The sequence below is a fragment of the Malurus melanocephalus genome, unplaced genomic scaffold (genome assembly GCF_030028575.1).
Source record: "Malurus melanocephalus ecotype Western Australia unplaced genomic scaffold, MMel_1.1 scaffold_145, whole genome shotgun sequence".
Lineage (NCBI taxonomy): Eukaryota > Metazoa > Chordata > Aves > Passeriformes > Maluridae > Malurus > Malurus melanocephalus.
In genome coordinates this window covers 1,157,881-1,177,635 of record NW_026623377.1, presented here as the reverse complement: position 1 = coordinate 1,177,635, position 19,755 = coordinate 1,157,881, and the positions used below count along the sequence as shown (strand labels likewise).

General features: G+C 38.5%; 1 protein-coding gene across 3 annotated transcripts in view; it reads left to right on the top strand.

Annotated features, from left to right (window-relative positions):
• The window catches only part of RALA (RAS like proto-oncogene A), a 32,398-nt gene extending 13,386 nt beyond the window's left edge, over positions 1–19,012 (top strand). For all 3 annotated transcript variants that reach the window (XM_057371370.1, XM_057371371.1, XM_057371372.1), the window contains exons 2-5: positions 7,819–7,973; positions 8,796–9,004; positions 13,199–13,373; positions 17,074–19,012. In XM_057371370.1, coding sequence (XP_057227353.1) covers positions 7,860–7,973; positions 8,796–9,004; positions 13,199–13,373; positions 17,074–17,196 — 621 coding nt within the window. In that variant the 5' untranslated portion in view covers positions 7,819–7,859 and the 3' untranslated portion in view covers positions 17,197–19,012. The remainder of the gene's footprint in view (positions 1–7,818; positions 7,974–8,795; positions 9,005–13,198; positions 13,374–17,073) is intronic.
• The last annotated feature ends 743 nt before the right edge of the window (positions 19,013–19,755 follow it).

The following is a 19,755-nucleotide window of genomic DNA, read 5'->3' as shown; positions in this document are numbered from 1 at the left end:
TATAAAGCTGTGGGCATCTGGAAACCACTATTCTTTATAAAGACATGATGTAATTTATGGGGTGGATGGGTCTCTGTTACTGGGTGAAGAGTTCCCTGGTTGACTTTTTCATTTTAAGTCCCTGGATATGCTTATGATTTGAAGTACCTGTCTTAGGGAGCTGGGAAATGTACATCTTTTGCCTGAGGAGATTTGCTTCTGCTGAGAGATAGAACTTAAGTCAATCTTGTACCCTTTACTTTTATTGGCGTATATGTAATCAGTCAGTGTAGTAAATTTATTTTGTGGGTGTGGGAGGCACAAGCACCTTCTGAGGTGTTCCTTAGAAATCTTTGGAAAGAAGGGTTCTTATGAAACCTTGAATGTGATTTAACTGCTTGTTAAACTCATGGAAGCTCCAACTCCTAATTCCTAGTTAAACATGTTTATATCAAAGGATTATTTTCAGGACATAGGAAAATACTTGCTGTGAAAGTTTCTAACTTGTTATGAGGCTGAGTTTCAGGAAGCCTGATTAGTAATTTCTAAGATGGGTTTGAACATTTGGGCTTATTTTTCTCTTTCTCTAGACTATCACTTAAAGTTTGTTGTGAGTATTTAACATATGAAATACTTCTTCTACCTTAATAAAATGCTAATGTTATTTCTTGCAGAGTTTGACAGACGTGTATTTAAACTGTAATAAAACACCAGTCAAATTCRATGATATGACAATAATGCTGATCTAACTTTTAAAACTTCCTTTTTCTCCAGTTCTTAAAACAGCAGGTATCATGTCCCATCCTATGTCCTCATGTATCCTATCAGTTTCTGGGTCATGGGGTTCTTCTGCTGATCTGGTTTGAATGTTGTAATTGGAACCAGATGATGGGAGGGTTAGATTTTACTTGCCTAGAGTTGTCTTCCTCCTTTTCCAGGAGTGCTTTTGTTACAGAAGTATCTGAATCATTGGTGAGGTGTCTTTCAGATATTTGGCGCCTGGTGTGCTAATGCTGTTTTCAAACAATACATTCTCAAGTATAATTTTCTTCGTTAACCAAACTGAACCTGTGGGACTCAATAAACAATGAAGTAACTGGTTGAATTTGTGGTATTTTCACAACAGATAAGATTATATTGCTTCATGGTCCTTGGGGATGTGAAATGTGTTGCCACTTTTCAAAATTCTTGTTTCTGTGCTGTTTCTCAGAAATTTGAACTTGTAATATGTAGGTCTTGTGAGGCAGCAGTTTTGATTTGCTTTGGGGAGTTACGAAACTGGAGAATATTTAAACTCACTTTAGCAAATACTGTCAAATAATTACCGTAAATTTTCATTTCCGCATGAAATAAGGTGCAGCTGATGTTTCTGGAGGTGATAGATTACACTAAGTGTAAAGTGCAGAGTAGTGCAATCATTAATTTCTTCAAGTAAAAAAAGTTATTTGTTTAGAGCAATATGAGTTTCTGTTACTAAATTTTCTTCAATTGTTCAGCAAGTAAGTGATAATTTTGCTTCTCTGGAAGTATTTTGGTCAAAGCATATGAACTAGATAGTTCTTAATATTGTGCCGGCAGCTCACATGCTGCAGTTAAAATATTCCTGTTACTTCAAATGTATCAAGTTCTAGCTCTGTTAAACACAGTAAAAGCAGGTGCTGTAATGTATCCGCTAGCAGTTGTAATTGATGCTTATTACATAAAACATCATAAAAGTGAATGGTTTATGAGGCCAATATGACAGTCTTTCAGATCTTTATGTAATCTTCTCTTAAAGGAAAGGAAACAAAAGAACTGGGATTCAGTTTTGGTGTAATAATTTTATGTAGGCTATGAAACTGACAATTAAAATTGTTTTGCAATTGAAGAAGGGCACCACTATCTCTACTTATTAACAAGAGACAACTATATTAACTGTACAGCTATCTTTAAATACAAAGCTATGTTTAACTAGTCCCCTTTAAAGGAATGTCTGCAGCAAATCAAAGTTCTCCTGTTGAGGACAACTGCGTATTCACAAGGCCTGCATTCAGCTCTGTGTATAGTACTGCAGAAGATGCCAGCTGAATGTGTTTATGTAATGATGTAACTTYGGTGTAATGCTTTTCTTTCCCTGGTCTGTTCTCATTTACATTGCGTTTGAGACTCCAAGGAGTTAAAATGGGCAAAATACCTTCTTGACTTCTTTTGGTCACCTTCTCTAAGAAAATGAGACTCGTCATATACTCTGTTCTTTGTTAGTTTTTGACCTCTTGGATACATTTTGACAAAGATGTGGATGTATTGGATGTGATTGTTTCTATAAATTTCTTAGGTATTTGCTGCTGGCTAAATACAGGGAAGTCTGTAGCCTGTGATCACTGTGTAGGAAAGGAAGTGATCTAAATTGGTTTTCTGTTACCCTGTTTGGATGGTACACAGGTGTTCTGTTGGCCACTTTTTTGCTCTCCCTTAGTGTATGAACCTTGGGATTATTGCATTACGGAGGGATGCAGAGGACAAATGGATATGTAACAAAGCATGCTTTGATTAGTTTGGAGCAAGTTATTCTGTAAGAAAAAGCCAGCTGCGGAACAGGACAGTTCAAGAGGAGTCATCTCAGTGTAATCAGATGAGCAAGATGAGTGATGGGATAAAACCCATAAGGCCTTTTCACCCATAAATATATTTTTATCTCAAGTTTATTTGGCTGAAATAGAAGATGGGAGGAGGAAATAAAGACTAATAGAGATCAAGGAGGGGCAGGGGGTGAACAGGATGTGGGGTTGATCAGTTCATCACCGGATTGTCTATGGCGCTGAGGGAGAGGAGTCCTTCCCTTGTGTTGCTATGGGGTCCCTCCCACGGGAGACAGTTCTCAGTGAACCTCTCCAGCATGATTCCAGTCTCATGAGCAGCAGTCCACATCTACTGCATCGTGAGTCCCTCCCCACAGGCAGACAGTCATCCCAAAACTGCTGCACCGTGGGGTCCCTCGTCCACTGGGTGCAGGCCTAAGGCCAGGCTGTTCCATCTTGGGAGCAAGGCCTCTCTCTCTATGGGTCCTCTGTTGGACACAGCCCCCTTCTCGGTGTCCGCCCACTCCGGCGTGGGAACCTCCCTCCTCTGCGGGCTGCAGGTGCATCGCTGCACCCTCTGTGGACCCCATGGGCTGCAGGGGGACAGCCTGCTCCACCATGGTCGTCACCAGTCTGCAAAGGAATMTCAGCTCTGGCGCCTGRAGCAGCTCCTCTCCCTCCTTCTCCACTGATCTTGGTGTCTGCATCCCTTCACATATTCTCAGCTTCTTCCTCTTCCTCTGGCAAAACTACTGTGTCTACTACCTTTGTTTTGATTTGTTCTTAAATATGTTTTCACAGAGGCATAACCACCATCTCCAGTTGGCCCAGGTTTGGTCAATGGCATGTCCATCATCTTCAGAGCCACCASCAATTGGCTCTGCCGGACATGGTGGAAGCCTCCAGAAGCTTCTCACAGGAGCCATCTTTTTGACTCCCCCACTTCTAAAAACGGGGTCAAGCAAAACCAACACAAGATGAAAACTTTTTGTTGTGCTGACACCTGATTATCTGTCTTACTCTTTTGGATCTGGAGATAACCATTCTGTTTCAAGACTTTACATGGAAGTTAACGTGATACTTGCTGTGTCCAMGTTTTGTTACAGAAACACTGTCCAGCTCATTCCTCTGGTGGGTGGAGCTGCGTGTKGTGTGTAAATCCATGGGGGACTAGAATGTAACATTGTATTTTTTGTTCTGAGGATCTTTGCTATAAGGTATAAAGCCTCAGGTTAGTATTGGTTGAGGTAGAAGCCAGTTACTGAAGCAACAGCTTTACAAATCCTGATAGAATTTAAGATTATTAAGATTCTTGATGATCTTAATAACGCAAAAATAACTCAAAAGTATTTAGCTACCTACTCTTCTTTCCTTTGATCAGAGTTCCAAACTGTTGGACAAGATGCCATTACTGATGCTAACATAAATTATAATTCTTACCCCTGCAGTTCTTCATTAATCTAATTGCTCCCTAGCCTGGCTTAAAAAAAAAATTATCCTAGCTCCAGCTRGAAGCCTGCTGTTAAATGGAGCACTGAATCGTGAGTGTGTTTATATGCAAGCAGGCAATCAAAACAGCTGTAGGAGCTTGGAGAACTACTTAATTTGTCTTAACAGTCAGAGATTCATTTGTTTGTGTCCTTATCTGCTCRAGTATGTGGGAAAAGGGCTGTTTCCTAGGAGTTTATCTGCAGTGGAGGTGAGGACTGATGTATAGCGTGGCSGTTAGACAATGCTCTTTCCCTTCCCTGGGTGAAGTTATTGCAATACATTGCTGAGCCAATTAAGGTTTTGCTTCCCCTCCAACTTGTTGAACTACTTGAACTGTTGGAGAATAAAATTGTGTGTCATCAGCCAAATCCGATGCAGTGGGATTTCTAAAGGGTTTTGTAAAAAGCTGGTCTGTATAAATGGAAGATATAGCTGTTGACAGCATCCCGGTTGGCTCTTTGTGAGCATCTTTCTGCTGTAGGTGACATAGAATTACACTGCAGGATAATCCTGTGTTTATCTGCTGACCCRCAAATAATTCTGCACTTGTGAAGATTAAAATAATAATAAACCCCACGGTACGCATAATAAAAAAATACGCTTTTTTGAGCTTCATATAACAGAATTCTTGCCATAGTCTGTTTTATCATAATTATATAGTAGGACAGTTCAGTAACTAGATATGACCTAAATTAATACTTCTTATGAAAAGAAGTCAGGCTACAAAAATTATGGGTGGAAAGGCTTTGCATGAAACTTCATCTCAGATGCTTTACTGTTAAAATTGGAATCTAGATTCCTCTTTGTTTTTCAGAGCACACTGAAACAGGTAGAATTGTGGCAGTAGCCTGGAATTTATCACTTTCGAGGTCTTTCTTCTCTTGGGCCACATATTTGCTCTGAAGCAGTCTCTTTGGATTAAGTGTCGTTTGCTGAGTATCGTATTGTACTTGCATTGTTTGTAACTTATTTCTTGCTCTTTCTACATTGTCTGCTACTCAGCAGGCCTGAGTTTTACCAGCGTTGTATCTGTATTGGATTGTGAGGAACTTGGGAGCAAACTAACATTCTACTTGAGCCACCCTCCTACTACAAAATGTGGCATAGTATTTATGGCAAGCTTATCTTGAAGATTTGAAGTGTCTGGTAGTTTGAAGTTATGCTGTTTTCAATATCTTAATGGAATGTTGTTTACTGACATTTATTTGTCAGAATCAAATTGGAAATGTAAATATGTTGGCGTTTTTATGGGTCTCTGCTGCTGCAGAGCGTACAAAAAGCAGCAACTTGCTTGTCACACTGGGACACTACTTGTTGAATTGCAAATATAAGTAAAATATGAGTTTTCATGTTGCTCAATCTACTAAAACCCTGGAGATTAATTTACAACAAATATTGCAGTGAAATAGTGCTACTGTGTATTTGATTTTTTTCAAATTCTAGTATTGTTTGCACAAACTCACCTGAGTGAGGTCCTGCTTAATTCATTTGGACTTGTTCCAGTACTGAAGTATTGACAGAAGAATAGTCTTTTTTCTTGCTCGGTAAGCTTAGGGTAGGCCATATCCAGGTATATGTTATAATCTTAAGTTTTGCAAACTGAGCTGTTGTCAGTTGATTATGGAGTTCAGATGAATTTTCTTCATATTACTTGTCTGAAATACATATTGAGAAGCATAACTTTCAGGATATGTTTTTTCTTTTAAAAGAAAAGTGCTCAAATACAAAACAATGTAGTAAGATGAAAGCATGCTCATGGCTTGAAAGTGTTTTCATGTTCTCATACTCCCTCTTGAGTAAAAAGAAAGCAATAGTTCTTTTTAATCCAAAACAGCAATGTGTGTTTGCTCTCTTCCATCTCCTTTTAGAAGAACTTGTAACATAATATTAGTTGTATTTCTCTGCTATAGCTCTATAATCAATATCGCAACTTACTCATACTTGTTTTGCTTACATAATCTTTCTGGGGCAAAGTATTTAGGTGACTTAATTTTCAATTGCATTTTCAGAATTCTTTGATGGCAGAATGGGTAGTGGTGCTGCTGTGAAGTGGTGCTGATGTGATCTCAAGAGTTTTTCACATAAGTTGTTGGTCTTGGTAGGCAGTTAAGTACCACTGCTTGCTTGCTCCCACCCTGCCACCAGTGGGAGGGAGGAGAGAATTGAAAGAGTAAAAGTTAGAAAACTTGAGGATTGATAATGATAACTTTGTAAAGTATTTTTAAAAAGGAAAACAAATTCAAGAAAAGCAATTAAAAGAAGATTTGCTTACTGCTAGCTGACCAATGCCCAGCCAGTTCCTGAGCAATGGCAGTGCTGTCAAACTTCAAACCTCTCTGCAAACTTTCACTGCTAAGCTATGGCATGGTGATATCCCTTTGGTCAGCTGGTCCAGCCATGTCTTGCCTAGTTGCTTGCTCATCCCCAGCCTGTTTACTGGCACGGCARTGTGAGAACCTTGATGAACCTTGTGCCATGCATTTATTTATTTTTGCTTCCAGAAAGGATTGGCCTAATCTCCAATGAAGGTTTAGTCATCACGCTTTTATACTACCTTCATCACTGCTAACRAAGATTAGCAACCGGGGATTTTGATACAAGTTTTAAGAAAATTGTCGTGCTTTGCGTTCTGATTGTTTAAGCTGCACAGAAGGGTGATTCATTATGCAGTAAGATGTAATTTTAGTGTGACATTGTTAAATAATCATGATGGCTAAAGGCAATGAGGTAATCATGCCAGTTTACTATGTTGTTTTATTATCTGGTCGTTACGTGTATAACTGAGTTGTGCTGCCATGTGAATGTGCACTTTTTGAGCTTTCTGATGAAAAACATCTTGGTTACATTTGGTTTTCAATTGCTACTGTACATCTTTCTTGTATTTATATATATCATGTAGTTGTTGTCTTTTGGAGTTCAGACCTTGTTTTGACCTTAAGTGTCTACAGGAGAGCACATTCTGTTGCTGTACAGGGGCTGTCCTGTGTCTTAAGAATTGTGCAAGCATTCAAAAATACAGTTTTAATACTGTTGGGATATCAGGAAATGAAACAAAGGTGTAGGAAAATAGAGATCCACTAAAACTATAACATGGTGTATTTTTTTAAAAAGTTAATGCAATTGTTACTTTTTATGCTTATGCACACATATATTAGACTGTATGTGACTTAACTGTCAGAGAACTCTTTGGTAAGATGCAAAGATGTGTGTTTAAACAAGCATAGGACTGAGACAACTACTACAAATATACCAAGTAATTACATTTGTAGGCAAGTTGAATCTTTCCACTCTGTGTAAACTTGATTGTTGTTTTGGTTTCTGACTTATTGAAACTGGCTATTTTTAGATTTTAAGTTTGCTTGCTTTTYCTGTAAAAGTACCCTAGCTAATTTTGCTGCTGTGTATGAGTGGAAATCCCCTCAAAAGTCTTGTTTCCTTCCCTTGCAGCTGTCATGTCTTCTCATTGGGTGTTGACTCACCGTGGCTTTCTTTTTCAATTCTTGTGTAGTAAACTAGCAAGAATTCTTGACATATAATGTGCCACTAAAAGAAARCACTACATACCAAAATGCTGTTTCCAAATAGTGAAGGATATCTTTGCTTAATTAAGGAAAAACAGATTAGCTAAATATAATTTGTGAAATGGTTTCCAGTGAAAGAGCAGATACTTTCAGTTTTGCTTTAGTGAAAGCTAAGTCATTAGATATGTAGAAATTTGAAACAAATCCACTTTAAACAGTTAATGTGGGAGAAGGAAAAGAAAACTAATGAAGAAATATTTTTCTTCTAGATTTTTCCATTTGATACCTGTGAATTTTCTGCAATCCAAAGATGGCAGCAAATAAACCTAAAGGACAGAATTCGTTGGCTTTGCACAAAGTCATCATGGTGGGAAGCGGTGGTGTAGGAAAATCGGCTTTAACACTACAGTTCATGTATGATGAGGTAAGAATCTGTAGAAGAAATTATCTCACGAGCTGCCTGTTCTGTAGTGTTGTTTAAGTTACATTTGYACAATTATTTTCTGAAAGGGTCTAAATATATATGATGTGGCATGAAATTCAGGAATTTGGTGGAACAAAAACATGTTTTGAGATTACTGATTGCCCTCTAGAGATACCTGTCAAGGTAAAATTTGTCTTCTTTCAGACTTGTTAGCTGTTAGATGTTCTGCCATATTACTGGAATATTTTTGTATTACTCACTAGACCTGTTAGGATTTGGTTATTATAACTCAAAGCTTCTTCAACGTAGTTGAGCTGCATGATGCCTGAAACAATTTTCTTCCATGTTTTTTCTGCTGCTGTTGAAGAGAGGAAAGAGTTTCTTGTTTCCTTTATTTTCCAGTGAGAGTCGTGCTTCTTTATTAAAAGCCAGAAGTTAAGTAGTCAGTGTCCTTTAAAAGTTGATGCTAAATACATCRAAAGTCAGGATACCTGACTTTGACTACCTGATATCATAATGGAATACAGCCAGATGCTGTGCTTGAACCAGAAGTAGAGGTTTGGGTAGTACACAGGCTCTGATGTTTTGAAATTAATTCTACCTTTCCTTATAGTGGCTGAGGAAAGCGAAAATCTAAAAACAGTTTGGGTAGATGAAGAGTCTGCTTTAACTTAGACTTGTTTGAGTACTTCAGAGGGCCTAAACGCATATATGTACTTATTAGTTATAGTACCCATTTAATATGTATGCTACATCCTTATGTGCAAACAAGCAATTGCCTTGTACAGACATGATTTTACATCATGAAGGTTTTTTTTCTAGTTTGTTGAAGACTATGAGCCAACCAAAGCAGATAGCTACAGGAAAAAGGTGGTTCTGGATGGGGAAGAAGTCCAGATTGATATATTGGACACAGCAGGGCAGGAGGACTATGCTGCAATTAGAGACAACTACTTCCGAAGTGGAGAAGGTTTTCTTTGTGTCTTCTCTATTACAGAGCTGGAATCCTTCGCTGCAACTGCAGACTTCAGGTAAGTTACAAGGCAAGGTAATCATTCTAATTACGCTGAGATGATTGAAGGTGATTTTTTTCTGTGCGTGTGTTGTATAATATCCTTTTGACGGTCCAGGTTAGATAGCAGCTCTTAACTGTTGTTTTGAACAGATGCCTAGCCAGGTCTTTGCTATCTGTACCACTACAGATATCTTAGCTGCTGTGTTTTTGCGTACCAGAAAGGCTATGCTACAGAGCAGATACACAGTAACATTCAGAAGACAGCTGCTTCACCATCGTCTGAACCACAGAGTGCATCATATTAAAACTCTTTGTAACAATGGAATGTTATACAGGCAGCAGTATATTATATAGGTGTATAGATGTTTCATTTTGTTTGAGAGAGAAAACGTTTAAATCACTCATCACTGTCTTTAAAAAGAAGACTAAAGATATCAGAAAACAGTTTTACCAGTTCAAAGCATAGTGAAATAGGAAAGGCCATAATATTTGATAGAAAAGTAAGGAAACAGATAAAAGGAGTTTTATCTTTAAAAAAGAGTTATCTCCATCCCACTCAAATATGTCTTCTTGGAGATGTCACAGTTCAACTCAGTTAGCACTGAATTGCAGAGTATGCTTTATATCATCTCTGAGGGAGGAGGAAGAGATGTGGAGAGGGGAGAAAGCAAATTTTTCATCTTCTGGTGTTTTTTTAAATGTATTTGTGTCTCTATATATGTGTGTTTATATATTTTGAGAGGTGGAGGAGCAGGCCTTATTTGTGTGCAAGCTTATGCTGGGTACTGTCAATCATGGAGGTCTGTTTAGTGTAGTTCATCTCCCCTAAAGTGCAAAATGGCCTATTCAAATCCATTTAAGATCATGCCTATGCTTCAAAGTATATGATCTTTGGCCTAAGAAAAAGTCCTACTTCTCCAGTAAARGTGAGAGCTGACAGCATGCATGTTGATACAGGAAAAATGAAAGAAAAGTCCCTTCAAGTAAAGAAGCCCAAATCTGAAAGTGCCTTTCAGGTTGCCTTTCAAAACATAGAAGCATAAGTGCTAAAATATAACTCAGAAAAAGATATTTTTGTGCCATGTGTAAAAGTAATCTATATCTCTCAAAGGTGTACTTAAAGTGCTTTTGGCATGGTTGATTAGTCTGAGGGCATACTACTTAAGAGCCAGATATTAAAAGCAAGTGACAAGAAGAACTTGGGTGTTTGTTTTATTTGAATTTTGTTCTGCTCGAATGGCAGACCTCCAACAGGAGAGCTTTTTACTGCCATTCTGTGGGGTTCCTGGTATGCTCTAAAATGCCATTGCTCCAAGTAATTTTTTTCAACAGAATACAGACCTTCAATGACTATACTTTTAAATACATGAAAGATAGTTTAATAAAATTTGGCCTTGCTTTGAGCAGAATTGGTCCGGCTCTCATGGTTTGGGTTTTTTTTTTTAATGTTCTAGATTACAAACTGGCATGTCATTAGTTAGCTATTTCTTGTTTAGTCTTCAGAAGGGGCTCAAGAAAGAACATGATCATCTGGATTGTTGTTAGATTAACATTTTACATGGTGAAATTGTTTGGCATCTGTGGTGGTTTGACCTRACATTTATCCCAGGTACCCACTAAAGCCCCTCTATCTCTCCCCTTCTCAGCTGGACAGGGAAGAGAAAATACAATGAAAGGCTGATGAATTAAGGACAGGGAGAGGTCACTTACTGATTACCATCACAGGCAAAACAGACATATCCTGGGGAAAATAATTGAATTTACTTGTGGTGAGCCTGCTTAAAAGCTGGCTACGTGATAAGGGACATGTAGAATACTCTGGAATTGCCTGATCTCAGTATAACTAAAAGCTGCTAACAGCTATCAGCTGCAAGCAGTAGCTTGCTGGAGCTGAAAGTTACAAGAGGTCTTCTGTCCCCGAGACAGACTCGTTAAGTTCACTTAACGACTTGATAGTGCTAGCTTGTGAGGCTAACAGCAAGGTGTCATTTCTAAAGTAGCCGATAAGGAGCTCAGTTTTTGTAATATGTAGYGAACATGGGCATAAAGCCGTGGTTGCGGAGGGAATAAGCGAGTTGTGCTGATCATCTCTCTGGTGGTCGTTGTGCATTTCTCCCGCCGCTTGACAAATGGTCAGCTCCAACATTTACTGCCAGTCAAAATCAGAGCAGGATAGTGAGAAGTGAAACTAGCCTTAAAAGTACCTCCCCCCCACCCTTCCATCCTTCTCTATCTCTATCCTCTCCCTCCCARTGGTGCAGGGAGATAGGGGATGGGGATTATGGTCATTTCATCGCACAATGTTCCTGCTGTTGTGTGTTCCTCAGGGAGAGGAGTCCTTTATCTGCTCCCAGTGTGGAGTCTCTCCCATAGGAGACAGTTTTCCATGAACTTCTCCTGTGTGAGTCTGTCCCACAGGCTGCAGTTCACTAACTGCTTCAGCATGGGTCCCTTTCCATKGGGTGTAGTCCTGCAGGAATGGACTGCTCCAGTGTAAATCCCCCACAGGGTCACAATTCCTTCCAGGAAACCTACTCTAGCATGGACCCCTCTCTCCAGGGGCCCACAGATCCCTGCCGGGAGCCTGCCCCAGCATGGGTGTCCTCCATATACTGCAGGGGAATCCCAGCTCTGGTGCCCGGAGCACTTCCTCCCCCTTACTCACTGACTTGTGTCAGTGTAATTGTTCCTCTCACATATTCTCTCACTCCATTCTTCTCTGAGTGCAATTGTATCCATGCAATAACTTTTCTTTCCCTTCTTAAATAAGCTATCACAGCGGCATTACTACCACTGGCTTGGCCTTGGCTGATGGCAGCTCTGTCCTGGGGCTGGCTGGCATTGGCTCTGTCAATAATGGACATTGGGGAAGCTTCTGGCAGCTTCTCACAGAAGCCACACCTGTAGACTGCCACTAACAAAACCTTGTCACGCTAACCCASTACAGCATTGCTTGGATGATTAGTGTTGAAGGCTACTAGTTTTTACCAGAAATGTTATTTACACAGGTACTGCCTAGATGCACTGAGTTTTCAACTGGCCTTCCTAATCGACTCACTCATTATTCAAACGACTTTTGGATAGCTGCGGATCCTGTTAATACATTTGCACTGATATTTGTAGGGAAGTGGAGAAATCTTGCTTTTTAACTGTACCTTAGACATCACAGTCTGCCTCAAATGCACAGTTGTAAAAAAAATTATGGACTATCTGCAGTTTCTCAACTCTGTGAGTAGGCTTCCTCCACAAGGCTGCATGCTATCCRTAGCTTTTTGTAACATAAGAATCCCACCGTATACCAAATCAAGGCCCTTTAGAATATCAATTACTTAACTGTCTTGACCTTATCTCCCTTCAACTTTAAATTTGGTTTCACTTCACCCAGCAAAAGAAATTTATTTCTCTGTGCTTTTTGTTGATCTTTCATAAATTGCTCCATGATAAAGGGCTACATTTCACAACTAACTTTATACTCCTTTTTCCATAGATGAAATATAGGATATTGTTCTTCTGAGACAACTCTTCTTCCTGACAGTATTAATGCCTTTCCAATTAGAAGAAAACTTCCATTATTTTTTGAAGTGTTGAAGGCTTATGTACTTAACCATTTGTAATACTGAATTTTATTTGTAGTTTTAAACCTTTCATCCTAGCAGTTAAAACACTAGAAGGGTCTGTCCTTAAAAATCTAATGCATATATAACTTGTGTCTTTACACTGCTTTATAATTGAATGAAGATCTCTACAGAGACTGAATATAGTTGACTTGAGAAAGATTCCTGAAAGGAAGAGATTTTCTCTTGATATGCCGTGGACCATTCTATCAGCTTTAAAATTGCACATTTTGTTAAGAAAGAATCAGCTGTAAAACTGAAGCTTGGATAGCTTAAAAATGACCATCAAAAGTAGTTATGTAAAGACAATGATTAATGCTCTCAAATAACACTGTTAAAGGGAATAAATTATTAATGTAAATTCTCACCTAAACCAATCCTCTTCTATTTTTTTCATACTGACTCAACTCCTCCTTTCCTGGAGGACTAGTTGTTGCTCTCTGTCTTCATTCGGTATAACGTCATGAGATTTAAAATCTTCCTGTTATATAAACTTCATAAAAGGAATAAGTGGCTTTTCACTGTAAGATGTAAAAGTATTTAGTCTGAGTTCTACTTTTGTGAAGCTTCATTTTCCTTTTTTTTTTCTTCTCCAGGGAGCAAATCTTACGAGTAAAAGAAGATGAGAATGTTCCTTTTTTGCTAGTTGGTAATAAATCAGATTTGGAAGATAAAAGGCAAGTTTCTGTAGAGGAAGCAAAAAACAGAGCTGATCAGTGGAATGTTAATTATGTGGAAACATCTGCAAAAACACGAGCTAATGTTGACAAGGTAATAACTGGCCTCTTAATTTGTCCATCAGTTTTTACTTTATCCCTCATTGTCATGGGTCATGCTCCTTATGTTCTTCATTTTAGTAATAATTTTGAGGAATTTTAATCAAATACTTTTCTTCCTTAGCTTGTAAGGTGTKCCTGGCTGGGTGACTCCTTGTAGAACAGTGAAAATGTTAGTGTAACACGTCTATCCCATTCTAAACTGCATAGAACCATTATGATCTGAGACGTAATACAATACCGTATTTCATTAAATTTTTCTTGGGTCAGCTCTTTTGGCCTAGACTTTATACTGCATTTTCTGTAACTAGAGGATAGTCTTCTTCTGAAGTGTGAAGAATACTTTGTGATCATCAGTCAGAATAAATCTTGTAAAAGCAAGTAAGGGAGGGATCTGAGCATTCCTTACCCTCATTTAGCCATCTACCTATTTTTATATTGTTTTGATAAAGAATGGAGGAACCCAAAAAGCTATGAAAAGCCTAAAAGTGCCCCATGAGTTTTCAGGGATAAAACCTGCTTCAGAAGCTCATAAGAGAAAGAGAATATTTGTCTCCAGGAAAAGAAAATGCTGTTTAGTTTTAAGTATTTCAGCAAGAATACAAGTTCTTGCAATTTAGAATAACTGTCAGCCTTGTAGACTGTAAGAGTAACAGATATGTGACAAAAGAAATAGGTAGGTTTAGTGCAACGTGCCAGTCTTTCAGAATTGTTGACAAACTTGATCCCACATTGAATTATAGGTTTGAGCTGGATCATCTAGTTCCAACCCCCCTGCAATGGGTAGGGATGCCCAGCGACTTGATCAGGTTGCTCAGGGCCCCATCCAACCAGGCCTTGAATGCTTCCAAGGATGGGGCATCCACAACTTCTCTGGGCAACCTGTTCCACTATCTAACCACCCTTATAATAAACAAAATTTTTATGATTAATAATTTCAATCTCCCCCCTTTTAGCTCRAATCTGTTTCCCCAAGGGTCTTATCACAAGCTGCCCATGTAAAAATTACTTTCTGTCTTTTTTTTAATAATTCTCCTTTAAGAAYGAAAAAGTCACAATAAGGCCTGGAGCATTCTCTTCTTCAGTATGAACAATGCCAGCTTTCTTAGCTTGTCTTCACAGGAGATATGCCTGCCTGCTCCAGCCCACTAAGCAACTTTGTGTTTCCCTCTGGACCCACTCCAACAGGTCCACATTTTTCTTATGCTGAGGACCTAAGACCTGGGCACAGCACTGCAGTGGATGAGAGCGGGGGGGGGTNGGGGCAATCACCTACCTCAACCTGTTGGCCAATCCTCTCTTGGTGCAACTCAGGATACCATTGGCCGCCTGAGCTGCAAGTGCACATTGCCAGATCATGTTCATGAAAACTCCCAAGTTCTTGTCTACAGGGCCGCTCTGAATAAGTTTATCTCCCAGTCTGGACTAATGTCTCCCAGTCTGGACTAATGTCTGGGGTTGCCCTAACCCAGATGCTTTCACCTTGCACTTGGTGAAAAATTCTCTGATGTAAATCTGTATGTGTGAGCTATCAATTGCAGTATGAAAACTGTAATGCAAATTCTCTTTTGCAGTAACTTAAACTCAACAGTTTGGTTGAGTCCTGTCAGTTGTCTTACTGGAGAAACTGATTGTTAAGTACTATAGTAATTTATACTACATAATAGCAGAGTTCTTAAATCAATCAAATACAGCAGAACTCATCCTCATTGTTGAATGCAACTCTGATATTTTTGTTTTAATACATCTTTTAGCTTTGGTTTATAATTGCAGTTAACAGCCATCTCTTACAATTGTAAAAATTTCCAGCTCTTCAAATCCACTTTGTTACTGTTTAGCAGCTGGGAAGAAAAGTGTATGTAAAGTATTTTTTCAACAGTTCTTGGATCAATAGCCTTTGTACATCCAGGTTTCTACTTGGAGCTGATGGCATAATGGATCCAGATTAGCATGTGTCATATAGATTTAAGGATTGACAAGCCATAAATGAGGCCTTGTTGGCGCAAGTGGATACCAGATATTCTTAGTTACTTGAAGCATATGAAGTTTTGGAGTTTGTTACATAAACTTGGGTTTCTATTCTCTAAGAAATCTGGCTTCTCTGAATTCCAAGAAGTGATTTTACTCATTTGAGAAAAACACAGACAGTCTCTGCTGTGTCTCTCCTCTGTTTTTGGCAAAGAAGCCACTACACATTTTTTCAGATCTCAGACAGCTAAATACTACTGTACCGTATCAGTACCTAAACAAGTTGACAGTTTCATCTTCACATGAGTACAGACTTAAGTATAAGCAAGAAACTTACTACACATTTAAAAATCTAAAGGTTAACACATTTCTTGATGGAAATGTTTAGTTCCATTGATTTTCTTTGAATTTCTGTGATGAAGGTTGCATAGTTTTCCTGCATTCAATATGAGATTAGTGTCATAAAAACCTACTGAGCTCTGTAGAGGAACTTTTCAACCCCTGCACTGTCCATCTTTCTCAGAAGTGGATCAAGTCCCTTGACACAGATCTATTGCTTAGTTATAATTTCAAAGTATCACAGTCACACAATATTCTGAGTTGGAAGGGACCCACAAGGATCATTAAGTCCAACTCTTCAGTGAGTGGCCTATATGGGGATTGAACGCATGACCTTAGCATTATTAGCACCATGCTCTAACCAACTATGCTAATCTCAGGGCTGAAGAAAGAAGCCTAGAGCACCTAATATTCCCAGGGGGTCTCCCATGCAAGAACCAACCAGGCCTGACCCCCCCTTAGCTTCTGAGATCAAGTGTTCTCAGGGTGGTAGGATATCTGGAGACTCTCCTGAGAGAGGTGTCTTGGAATTGCTCAGCTGATTTCCGACGGTAAAATTGTAAAATTATATACATACATATATGTATAATTTGCTGTAACCCTCTGTAAGTCAAGTCCAAATCTGCTGTTCGGATTAATAAAATAGCTTTTAGCAGTCCAGTCATGAAGCCTTAACTGTCTGTCAGTAGGATCCCTCTTACCTAGGTCAGTGGTGTATCTTCAACTTTGTCACGTTTGTTTCCTACTAAATAGTTTGATGAAAGTGAACTTCATGTGCACTACAAGATTGTTATATGGCAGCTGCAGCCGAGATTACCTGATTTAAGAAATCTGTGTGCTGTGTGAATCTGTGTTAAGAAATCTGTAGCTGTGTGATTGAAAACTTTGCTTTAAAGGAAATGCTGGGGGCTTTTTTTCCCCCTAGTCACTTTGTGCTTAGACTTGCATTATGGAACATACCGTATGTAATTTCAGTGTATGCTACTGCTCCATTAATAAGTTTCTTGAATTGGATGTTAGCTTTTCTTAACCTCTGCAGTCCATCATTTAAAATACTCAAAAGGTTTGAGTATTTCCTTAAGTCTCCTCAAAATCTTGACTGGTGATGAGACGCTTGTTTCAATTCTTGTTTAAAATTGTCTAACAGGATTCATAAGCAAATATCAGAAGACAGGGAAACATTATGGTGCCATGAAACAAGCAGAACTCCATCATATCAACTTGGCCTTCAAAACTAGTGAAAGATTTGTTGTATTAACATTTGTTTGCCCAAACTGGTTGCATATAATTGATTCTCATCTAAACAATTGAAGTGGATATCACTGACAGGAGTTAAATTAAGCTATCTGTGATTGTTTTTGTATTTATCTTCTTACATCTTTTTTCAGGTGTTTTTTGATTTAATGAGAGAAATTAGAGCCAGAAAAATGGAAGACAGCAAAGAAAAGAATGGGAAGAAGAAAAGAAAAAGCTTAGCTAAGAGGATCAGAGAAAGATGTTGCATTTTATAATCAAAAGCTTGGATTCCTTTCCTACTGTGACCATACTAATAAAAACCATAACTTATAAGCATGCCATTGAAGGCTGAAGTGACTGAAATTACCCTAATATGTTGGAAAACGTAATGTACCACCGAAAGCATGATTTGGAGCTGCACTGAAAGTCAAATTCACTGAAAACAAATTATGTGGCTTCAAGAGAAGCAAAGTTCAGTCCATTTCATAATTGCCTACCTTCTCACATTTCTTCTGAATGTAGTGTTTTCATAGGTAGTGTTTAATAGTGAACAGAGGGGCAAAGTATTACTTTGTGGGTTCTTATAAAGCATACTTTTTTATCACTGTTATTTGTCAATTCATCTTGTCTTTTGTTGCCTTGAAAATTACAATTGTGAACATGATACTTAACAAAGCAGTATGCAGCTGTTTTGCCATGGAATTATGCAAACTAGAAAAGAATAATGTATATGTGAACAGCTGTGTTGAGGAAGACTATATGTAGTTCTGCATTATCTGATTAACTTAGAGTGATGTAATCTTTTACATTGAAACATTTAAAAATGCCTTAATTTTAAAACCCAAACATAGCAGGTTGCTTAATCAAGGGTGTACTTTCAACTGTGTTGCATGGAGACTGTCCCTGCGCATCAGTGTGAGACTGCCCTCTCTGTGGAGTGCAGTTATATGGATGATTTTGCTCACTAGCTGTGTGCTAGTAGTGTCTGTTCTTTAAATGTGTGCCATACTCTGGTATTGTGAATAATACAGAGCATATTCTGTTATCTGTAACTTGGTAGACAATATGGTATCTTAAAACTAAAAGGTCAGAGTACATGTAAGACTGAAGTCATAAGCCTATGGCACATACAAGCCTGGAATGGTTGTTCAAAATTTAATGTGCTGGTACCTTGAAATTTCCGTTTTGCGCATAGATTTTTGTCTAGATGTTCCTTGGGTTTCAACTCCCTGGAATTGGGTGGAGTGGGGCTGATCTAGTAGCACATATATGTTTTGAGTTAAGATGTTGTCCAGGAAATTCTGGTTAATTTCTTTTGTGTTCCTAATACTCAGCTATGGGAACATGGCGTGTTATGCTGAAGCTCTTTGCAGGTTTTGTACTGTTTAGTCTACGTTGATTTTCAAATGGGGAACAGTGTAGCTACTTTTTCTAGTTAATGTTGATATCAGTCAATCAAATGTGCTTTCCAATATAGAAACCTTTGACATGCACATCCAAAATCCCCAAACAAAGCATACTGCCTCAGTTGCTTCAGAACAGCAAGCGTGTTAGCACATGGTTAGTGTGCTACATCTTAACTAAAAATATACCAGAATGTTTGAGGGTTTTTTACTCCTCTGGGGTGAGACAGGCTAGATCAATTCCACAAACCATTACACTTTTTATACATGTATAAGCCTATAACTGACAGTTTAAAATGTGCTCAAGCAAACTACATAAGTATTTGACTTTCCTGCTAACAGACATTTTAGGGACTCAAGTCTTAGAAGTTCTATTTGTCATGTTAAATATTTATCGATAGGAATTTTGTATGTGCATTTAGTAGACTGCCGAGTGCAGAATTAAAGTTACTCATGTAACTGGCAAATATAAGCTAGTCTTCATTTTACTGTGTACTCATTTGGGTCTATTTAGCCAGTGGGAGTCTAACCACTAACATTGTGACTTTGCTTTGGAACCTGTATACTGGGAATTGAGGTGTTATGAAGCCACTGGACACACAAAACGTGTCTTGGCTGATGCCTTATCTTGTCCTTTTATTTGCTATTTGAGCCACTGAAAGATGAATAAACTTCCATTTTTCTAAAATACTTGTGCAGTGTTAATTGATAACTATATTATTCATAAACATTGCTACAGAGCTGATGCCAATTGTCAAGCAGTTAAACCTGAATACTCCAGAAGACTAATTTGTATGCATGAAGAAATCGTACATTAAACACAATTAGTGTGATAAAAAGCCACTTTGTAAAAGCTGAGACTTTTATCTCAGTGTGTGAGGTATGTGCTACCTTTTAGCTAGAGGTAATTTGGTTAGTTGTTACAAGGCTATCTGAAAATGGGCAACAAACTGAGGTATGTAATTTTCTTTTGGCACACTCAAGCCGAACCCAAGTGTACTTCCTCACCTGCAGGGAATATAGCTTGCATAATGTATTACAGGATTTGGGTATATCTTGAGAGATATACCYAAGTGAGTGAGTCCAAGTGAGTGTTACATACACATCATAGAAGAGTGTTTTGTTTGGCCTAGTTGAATGTCTGAAATCCCTAAGTCTAGCTGCTCAGAGTGCTCCTGTGCSTGAGGGAACTTTTTATCCCCTATTTCTTCAAGAAGCTGAAGATACTTTCTTCACTGGCAAGATTAAAGGCTTCCATGGTAGTTCCCTCCAAGTTAGCCTAATGCTGGCAGTACTGTAGCTCCTTTTTGTGAAATGCAATGTATGGTAATACTGCAGACCAGAGAGAGATGCCTTAATTTGTAAAAAGCTATAAAGTTGAGCCTTCTGTTACGTATGAAACCAATGTTGTATTTTTAGGCTAACTCCATT